We start from the raw sequence: 22510 nt of genomic DNA, 5'->3' as shown, positions 1-22510 counted from the left end.
GCCCGACGCAAGATCGTGATTCAATCCCGATGCTGTCTGTAAGGAGTTTGTACGTCCTCCCCACGACTACGTGGGTTTACCCTGGGGGCCCCGATTTCCTCCCACGTTCCGAAGATGTACGGGTTAGGTAGAGTGGGTTGTGGGCATGCTGTGTTGCTGCTGGAAGCATAGCAACACTTGCAGGCTGCCTAGTACATTCCTTGCTAATTGGAGTTGATGCAAGCAAAGCACTTCACTGTAGTTTCGATGTGTGTGTGACAGATAAAGCTAATCTTTAATCTTAAATAAAATGTAAAATAGATCTATTCATCTCTTTTCTCTTGTGTTTGTATAGCTTAGTATTCCTAGAGATAGAACATGGTAACAGGCCATTCTGGTCCAAAAAACCCATGCCGGCCAATTACATCCATGTGACTTATTAGCTTACAGTATGTTCAGTATGTCTTTGGAATGAGGGTGGAAACTGGAGCACCAGGAGGAAACCTAAGTGGTCACAGGGAGAATTCACAAACTAATTACAGACCGAGGGGGATTTGATCCCCAACCATTGATGCTGTAAAGTGTTAAGCTAACCACTACGCTACTGTCCACCCCCAAGGAAAGCTGTTTTTATAGCCCTGTGAAAAACCCATCATTGATATAATGTAAGGAAACTGACAGATACAGAACAAAAATCTTTGGCACCCTGGATGTTTTATATGGTTTCAGATGTTACGACCTCCACAGAGCCCTGATATCAATTTCATCGAGGCTGTCTGGGATTACCCAGAGAGACAGAAGCAAGCAGACAGCCAAAGTTTGCAGAAGAACTGTGGCAAGTTCTCCAAGATGCTTGGAACAACATATCAGCTGATTTTCTTAAAAAACTGCAAGAAAGTGTACCTAAGAGAATTGATGCAGTTTTAAAGGCAAAGGGTGATCACACCAAAGATTGATTTGATTTAGTATTTTACTGCTCCCATCACCCAGGACATGCCTTCTTCTCATTGCTACCATCAGGGAGGAGGTAAAGGAGCCTGAAGGCTTCTTCCCCTCTACCATCAGTTTTCTGAATCGGCATTGAACCTATGAACACTACCCCACTACTTTTTTGCACTACTCATTGAACTTTTTAACTTCTTACTGTAATTTACAGTTTTTATTATGTACTGCAATGTACTGCTGCCACATTACAACAAATCTCACGGCACATGCTAAATCACGACACATGGTAATACTGAATCTGGTTCTGATTCTGATTTTTTTTTGGTATTTAGAAACTTTTCATATCATTATTTTTTAAAGCACCTTCACTTTACAGAATTATCTTTTTACATGTGCCCAAGACCTTTGCACAGTACTGTAATTGTGCACAAGTTCCCACAAACAGCAATCTGTTAATGATTGCAGTGTCAGTGCTTGTGATGTTCACTGAGGATAAACTAATGTACTTTTCGAATTCTGGAGCCGCAACAGGACATAGGCAAGATATGAAACCCAATAAACCCGTGTCGGCGTCTCCGGAGAGAACGCAGATGCTGAAAATCTGGAGCAGCGCACAAATACTGCTGAAACTCAGCAGGCCAGAGAGCAACTGTGGACATTGACTGGCCATCTCTCTCTACAGATACAGCTGACCCGCTGAACTTGTGTTGGCTCTTTGTAGGGTAATACTGCCAATCCCATTCCCTTCCCCTCTAGCCCACAGAAGTGCAAATTAGAATCAGAATCAGATTTATTGTCACTGGCATATGCCATGAAATTCCTCTTTTTCTGGCAGTAGTATAGGTGCAATACATGAAAAATTACTGTAAGGTTATAATTAATAAAACAAACGAATAGAGAAAATTGTGTAAAACAGGAATAGTAAAGTCATGTTCATGGATTCATCCCCCATTCAGAAATCTGATGGTGGAGGGGAAAAAGCTGTTCCTAACATTAAGTGTGTATTTTCAGGCCCCTGTACCTCCTCCCTGATGGCAGTAGTCAGAAAAGAGCATGCCCTGGATGGTGAGGATCTTTAATGATGGATGCCACTTTGTTGAGGCAGCAGCTTTGAAAATGTCTTCAATTGTGGGGAAGGTTGTGCCCGTGATGGAGCACGTTGAGTCTGCAATGTTTGGCATCCACTTGCCATCCTTTGCATTTGAGCCTTCATACCAGGCAGGGCTGCAACCAGTCAGAATGCTTCCCACCGTACGTCTACAGAAATTTGCTGAAATTGTTGATGACATGCTCCTTGAACACCTAGTGAAGTATTCTCACTGATGTGCCTTTAGGTTCAGGGTAGATCTCTGAGGTGTTCACACCCAAAAACTTGATGCTGCTCACTCTTTCCATTGATGACCCCTCGATGAGGATTATTGTGTGTTTTACCAGCTTCTTCTTCCTAAAGTCCACAATCAATTTCTTAGTCTTACTGACATTGACTGTGAGGCTGTTGTGACATCACTCAAAGACCCAACCTATTACAATCCAATTCCCCTCTACTACCCACTCTTACAGAGAGAGTAGTTTTGATCACAAAGATGATCTTCACATTCTTCACCATCCTCTGGCTCTTGTTTGGAGTTGCCGGTTTCCTGAACATTGCCAGAGGCCAGATTTTCTCTCTTATTACCCAATCTATTTTATTATGCGGGGCACCATGGCAGCATAGCAGTTAGCACACTGCTATTACAGCCCTGGATGTTGGAGTACAGAGTCCAATTCCAGCATCTTCTGTAAGAAAGTTCTTCCCGTGAGAGTGTAAGTTTCCTCCAGGTGCTCAAGTTTCCTGCCACAGTCCAGAGGCGCACCGGTTCATAAATTAATTGGACATTGTAAATTGGCCTATGATTAAGTTCGGGTTAAATAGTTGAGATGCTTTGCAACACATCTCATTGTCCCGGAAGGGCCTGCACCACGCTGTATCTTTTAAAAAATGGATGATTAAAATGAAAACTAGACCCACTGCTGAGTAAAAGGGGAGAAGGAAATGAGCAGAAGCAGAGGACAAATATTTTTGTTTTTGAACCTTGGAAGGCACGGTTTAAATAGGATCTACATTGGTGGGTACGATGGTTGGCATGGAGCTGGTGGGCCAAAGGGCCTGTCTTTGTGCTGTCTTACCTCAAACTGCCTCAGTAATGAAGCCCAGATGTCACAATTAAGTCTGGAGAAGAACGGTTGAAGCTTGGAATGTAGAAAAGGTCTCACTCTCATCCATCATCTCCCCTACCCTTCTCCCAGCCTTATCTAGGAAAGGATGTGCCAACATTGGAGACTTTCATGAAAAATATTCCAGGATGAAAGCAACACACACAAAATGCTGGAGGAACTCAGCAGGTCAGGCAGCATCTATGGAAAAGAGTACAGTCGATATTTCGGGCCAAGACCCTTCAGCAGGACTGGAGAGAAAAAGATGAGGAATGGATTTGAAAGGTGGGCGAGGGGAGGGAGAAACACCAGGTGACAGAGGGGAAGAGATGAAGCAAAGAGCTGGGAAGTTGACTGGCAAAAGAGATACGGGGCTGGAGAAGGGGGAGTACGATAGGAGAGATCAGAAGGCCATCACCTCCCTCTTTCACCAGAGGGAGGTGATGGGCAGGCAAGGAGAGAGAGGAAAAAGGGGATGGGAAATGGTGAAGGGGAGGGACATTACTGGAAGTTCGAGCAGTTGTTGCTCATGTCATCAGGTTGGAGGTTACCCAGATGGAATATAAGCTGTTGTTCCTCCAACCTAAGTGTGGCCTCATTGCGACAGTACAGGAAGCCATGGACTGACATATCCATCTCTCACCTGATCTCCTTGCCTCCCTCTGGTGCTCCTACAGTGGTAGAGTCTAAGACTAGGGGACACAGATTCAGACTATTGGGACATCCATTCAGAAAGGGAGGATGAATTTCCATAGCCAGAGAGTGTTGAATCTGTGGAAATCATTGCCACAGGTGGCTGTGGAGGCCAAGTCATTAGGTATATTTCAGGCAGAGTCTGACAGATTCTTGGTTAGTTAGTGGGTGAAGGGATATGGGGAGAAAGCAGGAGATTGGGGCTGAGAGGGAAATGATCAGCCAGGATGAAATGGTGGAGCTGACTTAATGAGCCAGGTGGCCTCATTTTGCTCCTATATCTTACGGCCTTATGGTTTTAAGTTATCCAGCGGTCCATTCTGTATACAACCCAGGCAAATTCTCTGGATTGCCTTAGTATCTGATTTAATTATTTTCCGTGGCATTCCTTAATCATGAACCAGTTTTTTGGAAGCACAAGGCCTTGCAGCCTCAAAGGGTGAAATTAGATCTCTGAGATAACATCTGTCTTTCGATTTGAACACTCTTCATTTTTATTTGGCCACATACAATTTTGCAATATTGAACTGGAAATCCCCTGGAGAGTGCATTTTAGAAGGCAATCTCATAATTAAGGATCCTTAAAAAGGAAATCATATCAGCTAACTTTCTGAAAGCATGAAAGTTCCCTTCAACGTTACTTGAAGAACAAAAATCAATGTCTATCTTTTCACTTCTGGGGCTTATTTATTTCTTTAGCCAGAGGGTGGTGAATCTGTGGAGACCAAGTCATTGGTATATTTAACATGCAGATTGACAGGTTCTTGATTAGTACGAGTGTTAAAGGTCATGGGGAGAAGGCAGACGAATGGGGTTAAGAGGGATAATAAATCAGCCATGATGGAATGGGTGGAATTGCCTAATTCTGCTCTTATGTCAATGGCCTTATAGTTTTATGATCTTATTTATTTATTGAGAGAGTCAGCATGGTAGCAGGTCCTTCCAGCTTAACCAGCCCATGCCTTTCAATCACACCTGCAGGATTCAATTCAATTCAGCTTAAGTTTAACTGTCATACATGAATACTCATGAATATAGCCTAACAAAGGAGTGTTACTCCAGGGTCAAGGTGCAAAACACAGCACCAACAGCACAAAGCACACACAAGACAGCAAGCACAAATGGTATCACAATCATGCAATAAAAAAGCCAAAAACTTGTGCTGTTAATCCAGTCGATGACAACTGAGCCCGTCTCTCCCCAGGCAAACACTCTTTGGAAGTTGACAAAGAATGTGAGGACCTGGAGGAAAACCACATGGTGATGGGGAGAACGTATAATCTCCTTACAGCCAGCAGTGGGAATTGGACCCAGGCTGCCGGCACTTTGATAGTGCTAAGCTAAATGCTACATACGGTGCACTCATTGTATTACTCCACCATGGAGTTTCTTCAAGGTATGCCATCTCTGAAGATGTTTTCCTCTTTTCTATGGGAGACTTTCTCTCAGTGCCCCCCCCCCCGTAAATCCTGTTGTTCTCCTGCACTCCAGCCATGTTCTCATTACCACAGTCACGTGTCCTTCCTCTGTATTTGTCTTTCCACTTCCACACCTCCCTGTTTGGTCCCAGCCAGGATCACTGTCAACTGCTTCTCTCAGCGGATCTCCTCTTGCAAGTCCAAGCACGTTTTGATACTTGTTACGTGCAGAGGAGGTGACTCTCACCTGTGTTTAAGGTTCTGAGTTTAGATCCCACATCTGATTAAAGATTAGCTTTATTTGTTATTTGTACATCGAAACATAAAGTGAAATGTGTCGATTTGCATCAGATCACATCTGCCAGGATTGAGATGGGGGCAGACCACAAGTGTTGACACACTTCCCGCACTAAGATAGCGTGAGCACAGCTCGCTAAGCCGAACAGTGTATCTTTGGACTACGGGAGGAAACCCAAACACAGTCGCAGGGGGAATGAACCAACTCCTTTCCGATGGTGGAGGGAATCGAACCCTGATCATGCAGCTGGCTGTTGTGAGGTGTTGCACTGATGCACCATCAATAACTCACACTGAGACGTAAGGCGAGATATCGGCTTTTATTGACTGGAAGAAGGAACCAGGAGTGAGTGTCCATCATACTATGTCCTGGAGACTGAGGCCGAGCGTCAGGCCTCAGATCGCCTTTATACAGGGGCCTGTGGGAGGAGCCACAGGAGCAGTCAGCAGGGAGCGTGTCCAGACAGGCACATAGTTCACCACATGCACCGACCACTATGCTACTGTGCTGGCCCATGGCCACAAAACCCGGCCTTTATCCTCCCTCTTGCTGAAGATCCTGTGGCATTAATGTAGGGAAATCTTGTAAATTCTCTGGCTGCTGAAAGCCGTTTGTCAGATCATGCTGTGCATATCTCACCTTTTGCATTCCCTGTGTCAGATGAGGACTTTGTCACTGAAGAGCTATCAGAAATAACCTGAAGAAGTCCCCTATTAATCTACCTTTGAACCTTCAATATGGCCCTCTCCTTCCAAGGCCTTGTGTTACTGACTATATCACTACAGACATCAATCATAGAGACACTGAGGCATACAACTTGGAAACAGGCCCTCTAGCCCACTTATCCATCAACCATCAATTTTTAATAAACCTACATTTGGTATGTCACCAAAGACACTCAAAAAAGTCTGCAGATGTACCATGGAGAGCATTCTGATTAGCTGCGTCACAGTCTGGTATGGAGGGGGGAATGGGGCTACTGTACAGGACTGAAATAAGCTGCAGAGAGCTGTAAACTTAGCTCCATTATGGGCACTAGCTTCCGTAGTATCCAGGACTTCTTCACGGAGTTGTTCTTGTTTCATATGGCAGGTGTTTTTCTCTTCGCACTTCTAGCTGGTTTTTTGTCAAGCCACTCCTCCAGCTTGTGGCTGCATCGACCGAATGCGGCAAAGCTGTCTCAGAACGGTGAGATGGCATACTTGGACCAGGTGGAGGACATCTTGAGTTGGGGCACCCCAGGGGCAAGCTGGGGGTTTGTCAGGGGCCCCATCAGTGTAGCGTTCACTCTGTTTTGGCATGTTGATTTCTGAGTCTATTTGCGGTGGCCCAAATAGACCTCCAAGTACCAAATGTTCTGGTAGCTGCAGTAAAGCACAGGAGGAGCGAGTAGGGCTGTCGATTAGATCTCCACTGGGGGGCATGTTGGTGTGTTGTGTTCGTCACGAGAGTTGAGATTTTTCAAGTTGTAGAAAGGTTTTCCGGATTTGAGTCGGGAAGTTGGAGGAGCATTTCCGATGAGTTTATGAAATGGAATGTTGTTGGGTATATTTTGGACACGCTTGTAGAATTTTGCTGAAGCTGCTCTTCTATGGATCCCTGGGGGTGTTATTCCACTCATTGTTGGAATCCATTGGACAGGTGGGGATTATCCTGAGATTATCCTCATAGAAATATGGAGCTGTGTATTGATGATGTTTGTGTGAGCACCTCTCTCCCAGGTGGGTGCACAATATTCGATGACTGAGAAACATAGTGCTGGGCAACCCCATTTGGTTCCTGTTATCTTCCTGATCATGGCTGGCTCCCGAATGGACGGACTTGGGTCTGCCCCTCCCAGGTCACACTTCATCATGAATCAAACCAACTTTTCAATCTTCAAAGTGTGTTGCCTCAAAAAGGCAGCATCCATCACTAAGGAACCCCATCACTCAGGTCATGCCTTGTTCTCATTGCTACCATTAGGAAGGAGATACAGAAGCCTGAAGGCACACACTCAGCAATTCAGGAACAGCTTCTTCCCCTGTCATCTGATTTCTGAATGGACATTGAACCCATGAAAACTACCTCACTAATTTTTAATTCTATTTTTGCACTACTTATATAATTTAACTATTTTAAGACAAAAACAACAAATTTCCCAACATATGCAGATGATATTAAACCTGATTCTGATCCTGATTAATCTACTTCAGAACCTTTAATATGACCCTCTCCCTCCGGGGCCCTGTGTTACTGACTATATCGCTACAGATGTCAATCGTAGAGACACGGAGGCATAGAGCATGGAAACATGCCCGTTGACCCATGAATCCACGCCAACCATCAACCACCAATTTTTAATAAACCTACATTAATTCCATCTTTCCTAGTTCCTCCAGTTTGCCCCATTCACCCTATCACCTACACACTAGAGACAATGTGCATGGCGGACAAACATTTTTGAGCTACGGGAGGAAACCGGAGCACTCTAAGGAAGTTCATGCAAACACAGGGAAGGATGAGCAAATTTCAGCTGGACAGAATTGAACCTGGGTCTCCAGCACTGTGAGACAGTGGCTCCACCAGCAGCACCATTGTGCCGCCTAACCCGCTCACTGAGCTGTGTAACCCCTTTCTCCACTCACATCGACCTCTTTATTTTACTGACTATATCCAGTCTGTCATTAGTTTCCGTTGTATCTTAGTAACACCCCTCCCACAGCTCCCTGTTGCAAGTGCCTCTAGCTCTCCTGATGATAATCGGGCTCCTTCACACTGTCACTCCGTGATTCCTCTCCCCAAAGCCTATTGATGAATGTATCTCAGCCGATGGTAATCCAATTCTCATGTATTGTTGTCACAGTAAACCTTCTCCTCAGCACCCTCTGTAGATTGCAACAAGCATTTGCATATTCAGGGCTTTAATTGCATTGATTTCTGCCAATGCAATATCTTCAATTTAGTATCCAGACAATGAGGGAGAGACACAGAAAGGCAGAGGGTGAGAGAAACAGAGAGAAAGAGAGAGAGGGAGAGTAGGAGAGAAAAAGGGAAAGAGAGGTGAGGGGGAGATATAGAGATGGATATCTAGATAGATTTATGGAGAATGAAGAAGAGAGACTGTTATGAATGTACCACAGCTCGGAGGGGCCGAAGGGGCGGGAGCAGCCCCCTCCTTCCGGAGAATCGCAAGATCACCATTAATTCGGGTCTCGGACCCAGGAAATGAGAGACAATGCAACGGTTTTGACCATTGTTCTTAGAGACACCTGTGTGAATTGCAACTCCCTGCTATGTGCAAGCTACCAGGGACATGGACACCCTCGGGCAATGTGGGGGTGGGGAATGCATCGCCCTACTTTGATGGACATGTACAACTCTGCAAGTCAAGATAAAAGGGGACTGCAGGAGGCGGTACCCCAGCGACGCACCAGAGGGACACACCATCGCTCAGCGCTCCCGTGCTAGCGGGAAGCCATTCAAAGCCACGTGCATTCCGTTCACCTTTGTCTGGGGAGCGGGTGGCTGATAACACCAAAAAGGACTTCGAACTAACAACGGGGAACCAACGCTCCCCTGATTCAACAGAGTTGCTTCATAAAGACCTGAGCAAGTTTTCCTTTACTCACCAAATCTCTCTCAAAACACGTGAAACCCAGCGATTCCCAAAAGGCTGAAGCCTGCAGACTTCTGAGTGACTTTTATATTTCCAACGGACAATATATTATCCCCTAGACAACAGTAGAGCTTATTTCTTAATGATGATTATTACTAAAACCCATGCCTTAGATTGAGTATTGACGGCGTATATTATCTGAATGTTTGTATTAACCTTACTTTTGTGCCCCCTTTATAAATAAAAACGTTTGAAAATAGTGCCATCAGACTTCAACGGACCTCTCTATCTTTGCTGGTAAGTGAGCCAGTTACGGGATACGTAACAAGACGAAGAGAGAGAAAGAGTGAAGTAGAGACAGAGATAGATATCCAGATAGATATCTAGATAGATTGATGGAGACAGAGGAAGAAAGATGGTAAGAGTGAGAGTGAGAAAGGATGAGGTAGAGACATAGAGTTATATATCCAGATAGATATCTAGATAGATTGATGGAGAGAGGGGAAGAAAGAGTGAGAGTGAGAAAAGGTGAGGTAGAGACATAGAGTTAGATATCCAGATATATATCTAGATAGATTGATGGAGAGAAGAGGGGAGAAAGAGAGGGAGAGAATGGGAGACTGAGTGGGGGAGAGTTAAAGATAGCTATGTTGATATAGAAAAAAGGAGGAAAAAAGAGAAAGACAGAGAGAGAAGAAGCTCTATACAGAGAGCTTAATCAATAGCTATTAATCAATAGCTGTTCTGTTGATTTAAGATCTTAGACTTTTAACAATATTTTCTTCTCTCACCAAACTGCTCTCAACACAACCATCACATATCTCCCCTCACTGTCCCTGTGTACTTGTAAACAGACTAAATTGGTCACAGGAACTAAAATGAATCTCAAAAGCCTCTTTTTAAAAAGACTTCACTAATTCAAATCAACCTGCAAGAGGCTCATCACAAAAATGGAACTCTTCACTATTCCAATAAACCAAGCTCATTCAAGTAAATGCACAAAATCTTTTCATTATATTACAGTTGGTTGACCATTTCTTACACCTTCTTGTCTGAATGCAAATCTGCCAAGGGATTTGATCAGCATTTCTGATCTGGCTATTGTTCACGATTAGGGACGTATGGCTCATTAAATTGGGAACAGACTTACCATGATTCATTTTATAGGCTGAATGGTTCACTCTGTATTTATCTTCCAGACAATGCTGATTTTTGTACATATATATACACACACACACACACACACACACACACACAGACCCACACACACACACACACACAGTGGCCGCTTTATTAGGTAGACCTGTACAACTGCTCGTTAATGCAAATATGCATTGAACAGTGGTATCAAATCAAGTTTAATTATCATTCAAACCATACATAGATAAATGAGACTGTGTTCCTCTGGGGCTAAGGTGCAAAACAAACAACCATTCAAAAATAGCAAGTAACATTGAGTAAAGGCATGGATCACTGAAAGCAGTGACACAGGTAGACAGGGTGTTGAATAAGGTGTTTAGCACACCGGCCTTCATCAGTTAGGGTACTGAGTATTAGAGTTCAAAGTTTGAAGTTCAAAGTACATTTATGATTAAAGTATTATGCAGTATACAACCCTGAAGTTCGCCTTCGCTACAGGCAGTCAGGAACCCATTCAAAGAAAACATCAAACATCAAACCTCCTGCTTTCCACAAGCAAAAAAATGGCAACAAAAAAAAAACAATGAAAAACATGGAATAGAAAACACAAAAGGCAAACTTCAGTAGAGTTCAGCTCAGTATTTATTACCTGCAGGCTGCCCAATTCAAAGATCACCCAATAGTACTAACAAAAAAAAGCAAGCACAAGTAGAAGTAGAAATAGAACACATTATAAAAACTGAATTAGAGTCCAACTCTACAATCTGTGTTGATCAAACCTTGCTCCCGCCCTATCCATCGAAAGCATCGAGGGAGAGAGAAAGGTCTCTCGAATGCAAGGACCTTCCCCCGGGAGCAGTGAGCGAGAGAGACCGAGAGACCGCCACCTTCTCTAGCGGCAGCAAGCAAAAGAGGCTGGTAGATGGTGCTGAGGACTTGATCACCTTCCACACCCGCCTTGATGATTTTGATCTTCCTTGGTGCTTTGATCAGCAAAAGACAAAGTCGATCCGGCCTAATGAGCCACACCGCCCATCAACCCACCTACTTAACTCTAGCCTAATCATGGGACAATTTGCAGTGACCAGTTAACCGACCAACCAATATGTTTTTTGACTGTGCGAGGAAAATGGAGCACCTGGAGGAAACCCACACAGTCACGGGGAGAATGTACAAACTCCTTCCAGGTAGCAGCGGGAATTGAAGCCGGGTTGCCTGTACTGTAAAGTGTTGTGCTAACCACTACAATGCCAGAGTGTGACAGGATCATCAAGCTGTGGGCCCATCTGTTGTGAGCTGGATTGCTGGGGTCACCTGTAATGACACTGCCCAGAGAAGCCAAGGGCAAACCACTTCTGTCGAAAAATTTGCCAAGAACAATCATGGTCAAGACTGTGATCATCCATGCCCCACGTCATTCCGCACAGAACGTGATTGTGATGTCTGTGAAGAATAAGAGTCTATCCTGCTGTTATGGCTAATACAAGGAAGCAAAATTTTAACGTGATTGGAGGGGGATGTTTGAGGTAAGTTTTTGAAACAGAGAGGGGTGGGTGCATGGAGGGCACTTTTGGTGGTGACAGTAGCAGCAGATATATTAGGAGCATTTAAGAAATTCTTATTTAGGCACAGATAATAGAAAAAATACAGGGCAATGTAGGAGGGAGGGGTTAGATTGATCTTACAGTAGGTTAGAGGACAACACAATATCTTGGGCTGAAGCGTCTGTATTGTGCTGGAATATTCTATGCTCTATGTTATAAGATGCTTGAACGGACCTCTTGTGCATTAATGATGAACTTTTGATCTCTCAATCTACCGCATCACAGCCCTTTTGTTCTATTTGTCTACATGTCATCTTATCGTTGCTACCTACCATCGGGCAAGAGGTTTGGAAACCTGAAGCCTCACACCACGAGGTTGAACAACAGCAACTTCCCTTCAACCATTTAATTCTTGGACTAACTGGCACAACCATAGCTACTACAGTTTAGAAACACAATGATTACTTTGCACAGAAATTATGTTTTTTGTTCTAATTGTGTTCCTTCATACAACTGCGGTTTCTTCTTGTGAGTGATAAACACGAGGAAGTCTGCAGATGCTGGAAACCCAGCGCAACATATGAATGCTGGAGGAACTCAGCAGGTCAGGCAGCATCCATGGAAATGAATCAACAGTTGACGTTTCGGGCTGAGCCCCTCCTTTAGGACTGGAAAGGAAGGGCAAAGACACCAGAATAAAAAGGAGGGAGAAATAGAAGAAGGAGAGTGAGAAGGTGGTAGGTGAAGCCAAGTGGGTGGGAAAGATAAAGAGTTGGAGAGGAAGGAATCTGACAGGACAGGAGAACATAGAACAATACAGCACAGTATAGGCCCTTTGGCACACAATGTTGTACCAATCCTTAAACCCTGCCTCCCATATAACCCCCCCACCTTAAATTCCTCCATATACCTGTCTAGTAGTCTCTTAAATTTCACTAGTGTATCTGCCTCCATCACTGACTCAGGCAGTGCATTCCACGTACCAACCACTCTCTGAGTAAAAAACCTTCCTCTAATATCCCCCTTGAACTTTCCACCCCTTACCTTAAAGCCATGTCCTCTTGTACTGAGCAGTGGTGCCCTGGGGAAGAGGTGCTGACTGTCCACTACTCCTCTTAATATCTTGTATACCTCTATCATGTCTCCTCTCATCCTCCTTCTCTCCAGAGAGTAAAGCCCTAGCTCCCTTAATCTCTGATCATAATGCATATTCTCTAAACCAGGCAGCATCCTGGTAAATCTCCTCTGTACCCTTTCCAATGCATCCATATCCTTTCTATATTAAGGTGACCAGAACTGGACACAGTACTCCAAGTGTGGCCTAACTAGAGTTTTATAGAGCTGCAGCATTACCCTGCGACTCTTAAACTCTATCCCTCGACTTATGAAAGCTAACACTCCATAAGCTTTCTTAACTACCCTATCTACCTATGAGGCAACTTTCAGGGATCTATGGACAAGTACCCTCAGATCCCACTGCTCCTCCACACTACCAAGTATCCTGCCATTAAGTGGACCAAGAGAAAGGGACGAAGGAGGTTCACCGGGAGAGGTGAAAGGCTGGTGAGAAGAGACAAAAAGCCAGAGTGAGGAGTACAAGAAGAGGGGAGGGGAGGGGAATTTTTTTAACTTCAAGGAGAAATCAGGTTGGAGGCTACCCAGACAGAATATAATGCATTGCTCCTCCACCCTGAGGGTGGCCTCTTCTTGTGAATGATGCTCACCTGATACTATGTGCCTATGATATTGTGGCAAGTGATTTTAAATAAGAAATATATTTCGAGGTAGTGTTACATTTTGCTAGTGTCAATGGATCAAGCTTCTTATCCCTTGAAGGCACTGTTCCTCCCAAGCTGCACGGGTGCACGGCCGCAGAGTAACAGAAATGCTCCCATGCACAAAGCATTCGTTGCCACACAGCTGAAATTTTCTTTTAGGTATAAGGCGTTCCTTCCCTCCGCTAGCCTGCAGGTCATCCTTGGGCAAGTTGTAGCACCGGCTTAGCCTCCTCCCCTGGTTAGGGTCATGAGAGCAGGTGGTGGATGTTCGTATAAGCATCTAGTGCATATCACAAGTCCTGGTTATGTGACCACTGACACCAGATAGACAATCTCTGAAGAGTATTGATGTTGGCTGGGGTCACCTGTAATGACACTGCCCAGAGGAGGCAAGGGCAAACCACTGCTGTAGAAAAATTTGCCAAGAACAATCATGGTCATGAGACCGTGATCATCCATGCCTCACGTCATTTGACACAGAACATGATTGTGATGCCTGTGAAGAATAAGAATTTCAGATTATATTCTCGGATATTAAATGGAACCTTTGAACCATTGGACCACTGTAATATTTTATTAAAGTGCTGAGCAGCTTTCAGGCTATGTAAAAATTTCCTGCTCTGAGCAGTGGTTGATCTGAGTAAGTGTAAAGAAATTAGAGGGAATGTTGTTTGAAGGACTAGCTTCAATTCTACCTTCAATTGATGAGAGAACAAAATATTTTACAATCACTTTCAGCAAAGCAACATAGTGTGTGATCCATCTTCATCTCTTCCTGTGCCTCCCACCATCTCCAGGGCCACTCTTTAATGCATTCCAAGTGGATTCAAGTCACAGGCTGAGTGCAATGCATACTCAAAAAGCTTTGGACCCTGAGATTTTCCCAACTGTGGTGATAATAAATCGCGCTTCACTACATACAAGCCCCTGGCCAGACTGTTCCTGTGTCGCTATAACAACCGTATGAAAATAGGAAAAATTATCCTGCTCATAAAAACCTCTTCCCTCTTATGACAGTAACGTTCAAGAGTGACATCTTCACACTAATCATTGAACTGAATCTATGGACTCAGTTTCAAGGACTCCACAACTCATTGGAACGTAGGAGAGTGAGAGGAAATTTAATAGAGATATACAACGTTATGTTATAGATAGGGTAAATGCAAGCAGGCTTTTTCACTGAGGTTGGGTGGGACTATAACTAGAGGTCATGAGTTAAGGCTGAAAGGTGAAAAGTTTAAGGGGAACATGAGGGTAAACTTCTTCACTCTGAGGGTTGTGAGAGTGTGGAGCGAGCTGCCAGTGCAAGCAGAGTACACGTGCTCAATTTCAACGTTTAAGAGAAGTTTAGATAGGTACATGGATGGACAGGGAATGCAGGGCTATGGTCCAACTGTAGGTTGATGGGAGTAGGCAGTTTAAACAGTTCGGCATGGACCAGATGGACTGATGGGCCTGTTTCTATTCTATACTTTTCTATGACTCATGTTCTCAGTATTATTTATTTAATCATTAATTATTATTTATTATTTTTATCAGCATTATCAACAATCCCTCTCATCCATCCAACCATCTCTTTGACAAACCCCGCCCCACCACCATCAGGAAGGAGATACTGTAGCATTAGGACGTTATGAAGGGAAAAAGCTTCTTCAACCAGGCCATGAGACTACTGAACTCCCTGCCAACACCCAGGCCATGTTCTCTTCTCACTGCTGCCAACAGGAAGGAGTACGTGTACCTCCGAACCCACACCACCAGGCTCAGGAACAGTTATTACCTCTCAACTTGGCTCCTGAACCAGAGGGGATAAATTCACTCACTGGCATCCCATCTGATTCTACAACCTATGAACCCACTTTACAACTCATGCTCTCAATACTAGTTATTACTTATTTATATGTTATTAATATTTAGTTTTTTTTCTGTATTTGAACAATTTGTTGTCTTTTCCACTGGTTGTTCATCCATCTTTGTTCGTGTGTAGTTTCTTCCGTTGATTCTGTTGTGTTTCTTTGTATTTATTGTGAGTCAGCGAGTTGATTGTTATGTCTCCCGTCTCACTGTGAAATGGAGACATCACTTTTCCCTTATTAAAGAGAGAGAGAGAGAGCTAGCGGTATGAAGAATTACTGGGTAAATGAGTAGTCTTTCGGGTACTGCAAGTCTGTGTCTATTTTGATGCTTTGCTGTACATTCGAGTGCTCGGTGGGGGGCACTGATGCTTTATTGCTGGGGGGGGGGTCATTGCTTTGCTGCTGCTTGTGCCTGGAAAGGGGATCTGGGGGGGGGGCTTTGGGGTTCTAACATTTTATTGTCATTAATTCTTTGGGGCTGTTTTCGTGGATGTTTGCAAAGAAAAAGAATTTCAGGATGTATACTGTATACGTTTCTCTGATGTTAAATGTACCTATTGAATGCCCAGAAGAAAATTAATCTCAGGGCAGCATATGGTGATGTATACTAACTTTGATAATAAAGTTACCTTGAACTTCAAAACGGACAAAACGCATTGAAAATTCTGCTCATGCATAGGTTCATCTATGCCGTGCACATTTCCTCTGAATTGAAATACCCTCCATCGTCACTGCTGTACCATTCCATGGTCCGTGAGTTCTAATGCAATCAATCACCGTATCCCTCACTCCTCACAAAGACAGACCACACTGTTTGAGAAAGACAAAGAGATTCTTACCCGCATGAAGCTTGGGAAGTTTAGGCCATAGTAACCAATTGCAAAGTAGTCTGGCTTGGGCCTCAGAACCTGCATGATGTTCTCATAGAATTTGGCTTGGCGTTGCTGCAAATTTCAAAGTAGAGGGCGATTAGAGGCTGACAAGAAATGTACCACGTCCTTCCAATTTGTCATTAGTGATCTTCTCTCAGCCAGTTTGTTTGCCATTCTGTTCCATGGTTGCTGGACGCTCTCTGCCACTGAACAGCTGTAGTCTGTCTGTAGCGGCAATCCTAAGCTCTCAGCATGCTCTGCAATTCCCCTTTGCATTCCCACACTGTCCTGTCAATGCAGAGCCTCCTCCACTGCCAAGGCAGAGGAACAGTAACTCCTTTCCCAAATGGCCTGTCTGCAGCCCAGTGTTAGAATGGCAAATTTTACAAATTACAGGTAACCCTCAGCTGCTTGCTTTTTGCTCCTCACCCCTCACTCTCACTTTTGCCCTCCTGCTATTGACCCCTTTTCCATACTTTCCTTCCAGAACCGCGCATCACCCATTTTTGCAACCGCACCTCCTCCCCACCTCCATCCACCTATTGGCTTTTCCCCCGTCTCTGGTTAGCAATGCCACTCCCTACCTCTCTCCCCAGCCCATTTGAAAAATCTAAACTCCAGAACACCCAGCAGCAGTTCCTGTCCTTGTGATTGCCAAGTCTCTGTCATGGCAGCAACGCTGTAGTTTCAATACTCATCCGTCCTCTAGACCTGATACTTCTTGTCGTGAAGTAGTGGCCAGAATACGGAAGGAACACTGTGCTAGAGGTGGTGGGAGAGACAGATATACTAGGGGCATTTAACAGACACATAGAGGATAGAAAACTGGAGGGCTACGTAGGAGGGAAAGTTTAGATAGAGTAGTTTAAAAGATGAGCGCAACATTCTGGGCTGAATGTGCTGTGATGTTCCTGGTCCTAAGTTCGCTTCTGCAGGAACAGTGATTCAGCATTCAAGATTCAAGACTGTTTACTGTCATTTCCAATACACAAGTGTAAAGGAGAATTAAATAATTCTCAGTCTGAATCTGATGCAGCATAAAAACACACAGTAAGATAAAGAATACCATAATAAAAAGACACAACAAATATAAATACATAATATACTTAGATGTGCATAAAGTGAGGCTGGGTACAGTAGTGTCTGCACTTAAGGTGATTCTGACAAGAGATGATAAAGTAATGGACAGGTGGGTTAGTAAGTGGGTCTTGATCAGTCTTCTGTAACTGTTCTTGAGTCTGGTGATTTTGGCATGGATGCCATGTTGTCTCCTCCCTAGTGGGAGTGGGTCAAACAGCCCATGAGCAGGGTAGGTGGGATCCTTTATAATCCTTTGTGTTGTTAAGAAGGCATATGATGTATTGGCATTCATCAACCATGAAACTGAGTTCAAGAGCCGGGAGGTATATAGGAAAGATATCAATAAGTTAGAGAGAGTGCAGAGACGATTTACTAGGATGTTACCTGGGTTTCAGCACTTAAGTTACAGAGAAAGGTTGAACAAGTTAGGTCTCTATTCATTGGAGCATAGAAGGTTGAGGGGGGATTTGATCGAGGTATTTAAAATTTTGAGAGGGATAGATAGAGTTGACGTGAAAAGGCTGTTTCCATTGAGAGTAGGGGAGATTCAAACGAGAGGACATGATTTGAGAGTTAGGGGGCAGAAGTTTAAGGGAAACACGAGGGGGTATTTCTTTACTCAGAGAGTGATAGCTGTGTGGAATGAGCTTCCTGTAGAAGTAGTAGAGGCCAGTTCAGTTGTGTCATATGGACAGGAAAGGAGTGGAGGGTTATGGGCTGAGTGCAGGTAGGTGGGACTAGGTGAGATTAAGAGTTCGGCACGGACTAGGAGGGCCGAGATGGCCTGTTTCCGTGCTGTGATTGTTATATCGTTATATGGTAACGTTACAGCTCTGTAAGACCTTGGTCAGACCCCAGAGGGTACTGTGTTCATTTCTGGTCACCTCACTACAGGAAGGATGTGGAAACTACAGAAAGAGTGCGGAGGAGATTTATACCGATGTTGCCAAAATTGCACAGCGTGCCTTATGAGAATAAGTTGAGGGAACTTGGCCTTTTCTCCTTGAAGCAACAGAGGATGAGAGGTGACCTGATAGAGGCGTATAAGATGATGAGAGTATTGATCGTGTGGATAGTCAGATCACCAGGGCTGAAAGGGCTAACACAAGGGGGCATAGTTTTAAGATGCTTGGAAATAAGTACAAGGGAGATGTCAGAGGTTAATTTTTTACAAGGAGTGGCAGGTGCTTGGAGTCCACTGCCTGTGATGGTGGTAGAGGCGGATATAATAGGGTCTTTTAAGAGACTCATAGATAGATACATGGTGCTTAGAAAAATAGAGGTGTATGCACTCGGGAAATTCGAGGCAGTTTCTAGGGTATGTTACATGGTCAGCATAACATTTTGGGCTGAAGGGCCTGTAATGTGCTGTAGATGTCTAAGTTTTACGTTCTATGATATTTATGGCTTGTTGCTGGCAGCTTTCTTGATGACGGGTAGGCTAAGGCCAGTGACACATTGGACAGTTTCGACTCCCCATTGAATCTGAACCAGCGTTAAGCTCCTTGAAGTGAAAAGCCAAACATTTCTTCCGCTAACCTTACAACTATTTCAAAAGCTCGTCGCTGCCCGTTGCCCGCTGCCCCATCAGTCACACTCCCTCTGTGGATGAGAGAAGAGCCTGTGGAAAGGAGCAGCCTAATCGTCTGAATGCAATATGGGCTTCATCATTCATCATTAGCTTATCAAAATCACTGCCAGCTTGAATTTACTCACCAGGGTCTTGCTCAGCAGCCCGTAATCAAAGACCTCCATTTCGTACTGCTCAGCCAGCTCCTTGCAGAGATGAATGGCTTCTTCCCACATCTGCTCGCAGCAAGGGGTGAATAATTAGCCCATCACATTGAACTACATCATCTGTGCTACATTATCGACTCAGTACAATGCATTCTTTTCAAAGGGGCTTTTACTTATTTACTTCCTGTCCCTTACATTGGTAGTGAGGGGCATTCACACCATGACAGTGTCACCTCAAAGTCCTCATTGCAACCAGTGGAATGTTGGAAGTCCGCGATAGAATGGATGTGGAGAGTATGTTTCCTCTGGCGGTGGACCCTAAGACCAGGGGTCACAGCCTCAGAATCGAGGGCCGTCCTTTTAGAACAGAGATAAGGAGGAATTTCTTTAGCCAGAAAATGGTGAATCTGTGTTTATCACCACAGGTTAAGTCCTTATGTATATTTAAGGCAGAGGTTGATAGATTCATGATTAGTCTGGGCATGAAGGGATACTGGGAGAAGGCAGGAGACTGGGGCTAAAAGCAAAAATGGAGCAGCCATGATGAAATGGTGGAGCAGAATTGATGGGCCAAATGACCTAATTCTGCTCCTATAACAGGAAGACAATGGCAATAGGAACAGCAGGTTACCCAGGAGTGCGGCAGAGCAGCGGGATCTGGGGATACATATCTGTAATTCCTTCAATATGGACTCTCACTGTAGACAGGTTTGTTAAAAGAGCAGTTGGCACATTGGCCTTTGTAAATCTCGGTACTGAGGACAGGACTGGCTGGTGGTGTAGTCAGCACCAGACTTTGGGGCGAATGGTCCAGAGTTCAAATTCGACTGGCTCCTTGCACGCTTTCCATCTATGCTGGATCGAGCATCAAGCTAGCAACTCAGCCTGGTGCAAGGCAGTCAAATGCTATGGAAACGGCTAAAATGCCGTCTGATGCGCCAGAAGGCGAATAGGAATGGCAACAACAACTGAGAACAGGAGTTGGGATCGGTTGTATAAGATGTTGGTGAGGTCAAATTTTGGAGTATTATATGCAGTTCTGGCCACCTGCCTACAGGGAAGATATCAATAAGATTGAAAGTGTGCAGAGAAAATTCACAAGGACATTGTTAGGGCTTGAGGACCTGAGTTACAGGGAAAGTTTGAATAGGTTAGGACTTTATTCTCTAAAGGGTAGGAGAATCAGGGAAGATTTGATAGAACTATGCTGTATTATGAGGGGTGCAGATACAGGTGGAGTAAATGCAAGCAGGCCTTTCCACTGAAGTTGGGTGGGACTAGAGGTCGTAAGTTAAAAGTGAAAGGAGAAATATTTATGGTGAACCTGAGGGGAAACTTCACTCAGAGCATGGTGAAAGTGTGAAATGAACTGCCAATAGAAGTAGTGGATGCGGGTTTAATTGCAACATTTATGAGAATTTTGGATTCGTACATGGACGGAGGGCTGTATAGGACTATGGTCCAGGCGCAGGTACATGGGACCAGACAGAACAATAGTTTGGCATGGATTAGATGGGCCGAAGGGCTTGTTTCTGTGCTGCAGAGCTCTATGACTATGATGCAGGTTAGTACAGAATCAGGGGGCAGGTCAGAATGGATGGACTGAAGTACCACTAAGGACAAGGTGATCAGTTGAGTGCAAACACCAGTTCTCAGGTTCCTATCTAAGTTATCTGAAGATTGAAGATTAGTTTTATTTGCCACTGGTACATTGAAGCATGCAGTGAAATGCATTGCTTGCATCACTGACCAATACAGTTTGAGGTGTGCAGGGGCAGCCCACAAATGTCCACAAGACCACCAAACTATAAGACATTGGAGCAGAATTAGGCCATTTGGACTGTCGAGACTGCTCCACCATTCCATCATGGCGGATTTATCATCCCTGCTTCCGGCAACAAGATAGCAGGCCTAGAGTTAGGATGTGGGATGTGGGATGACCCTGGTGCACCCAGAAGAAACCCATACAGTCACAGGGAGAATGTACAAACTCCTTACAGACAGCGGCAGGAATCAAACCCTGATCTTACAGCACTTAATGTCATGATGTGGGAATTATTGTCAGTTCTTCACTGTCACTGGGTCTGTGGGACCCCCCCCCCCCCCCCTGATGGACAGTTGGAACATCTTCACTAGAAGGACCACAGTGGTTCAGGAAGTCTGTTCACCTTCACCTTCTCAAGGGCAATCAGGGATGAAAACACATGCCCCAGCAAATGATAAAAAAAAGCAAGTATTTCACAATTTGTAATTTTCACTGAATGAGAAAGAAAGGGATGACGCTAATTAAACAAATTAGTTCCTTTAGCAGCTCCTACAATGTAGAGGGTTAATGTCCAAGACCAACACACATAAAATGCTGGAGGAACTCAGCAGGCCAGGCAGCAGCTATGGAACTGAATGAACAGTCGACGTCTTGGGCTGAGACCCTTCTCCAGGACTGGAAAGGAAGGGGGAAGATGCCAGAATAAGAAGTGGGAGGGGCAGGAGGATAGCCAAAAGGTGATGGGTGAAGCCAGGGTGGGAAGGTAAAGGGCAGGAGAAGAAGGAGTCTGACAGGAGAGGAGAGTGGGGACCATGGAAGAAAAGGAAGGTGGAAGGGCACCAGGGAGAGGTGATAGGCAGATGAGACCAGAGTGACAAACAGAAGAAGAGGGAATGGGGAGGGGAAGAAATACTGGAAGGAGAAATCAGGTTTTCAAGTTGGAGGCAACCTAGATGGAATATGAAGTGTTGCTCCTCCACCCTGAGAGGGGCCTCATTGTGTGCTGCCATGTCAAAACGGGAATGGGGTCAGGAATTAAAATTGTTGACCTCTGAGAAGTTCTGCTTATTGTGGATGGAGCAGAATTACGTGACAATGTGGTCCCCCAGTCTACGTTGGGTCTCACTGAAGAAGAGGAGGTTGCATCAGGAGTAGTGGACTCAATAGAGGACCTCACCCCGAAGCACAGTTTGGGGCCCTGAATGGGGATGAGGGAGGTGGTAAATTGGCACGTGTAGCATTTCTACCTCTTGCAGGGTTACGTGCCAGGAGGAAGATTAATAGGGAGAGACGAATGGATAAGGGAATCACTGAGGGAGTGATCGCTGATGAAAGTGGAGACTGGAGGTTAGGAAAAAATGTGCTTGGTGGTAGGATCCTGCTGAAGACAGCAGAAGTGGTGGAGAATGATGTGTGGATGTGGAGGCTCATAGGCCGGTAGGTAAGGACAGAAGGACAAGAGGAAATCTATCATGTTAAGATGGCGTGAAGATGAGGTGAATGTGGGTATCAGTGAAATGGAGGAGATGTGGGTGAGGGCAAAATCAATGGTAGGGGAAGGGAAATCCGTTCTTTGAAGAAGGAAGACGTCTTAGAAAGAAAAGTCTCATCCTG

The 22510-nt window shown here is 44.6% G+C and overlaps 1 protein-coding gene across 1 annotated transcript in view; it reads right to left on the bottom strand.

Moving 5' to 3' along the window:
• Window positions 1–22510, bottom strand: part of LOC132391940 (dedicator of cytokinesis protein 2-like) — a 1209929-nt gene that overhangs the window by 78837 nt on the left and 1108582 nt on the right. Inside the window, exons 39-40 of the mRNA XM_059965744.1 lie at window positions 19111–19200; window positions 16282–16386 (exon numbers count right to left, since the gene is read on the bottom strand). Of these exons, the coding sequence (XP_059821727.1) occupies window positions 16282–16386; window positions 19111–19200 (195 nt within the window). The remainder of the gene's footprint in view (window positions 1–16281; window positions 16387–19110; window positions 19201–22510) is intronic.

The sequence above is a fragment of the Hypanus sabinus genome, chromosome 3, assembly GCF_030144855.1.
Source record: "Hypanus sabinus isolate sHypSab1 chromosome 3, sHypSab1.hap1, whole genome shotgun sequence".
Lineage (NCBI taxonomy): Eukaryota > Metazoa > Chordata > Chondrichthyes > Myliobatiformes > Dasyatidae > Hypanus > Hypanus sabinus.
Note: the sequence above shows the minus strand (reverse complement) of the source record. Positions and strands in the feature narration are given on the sequence as shown.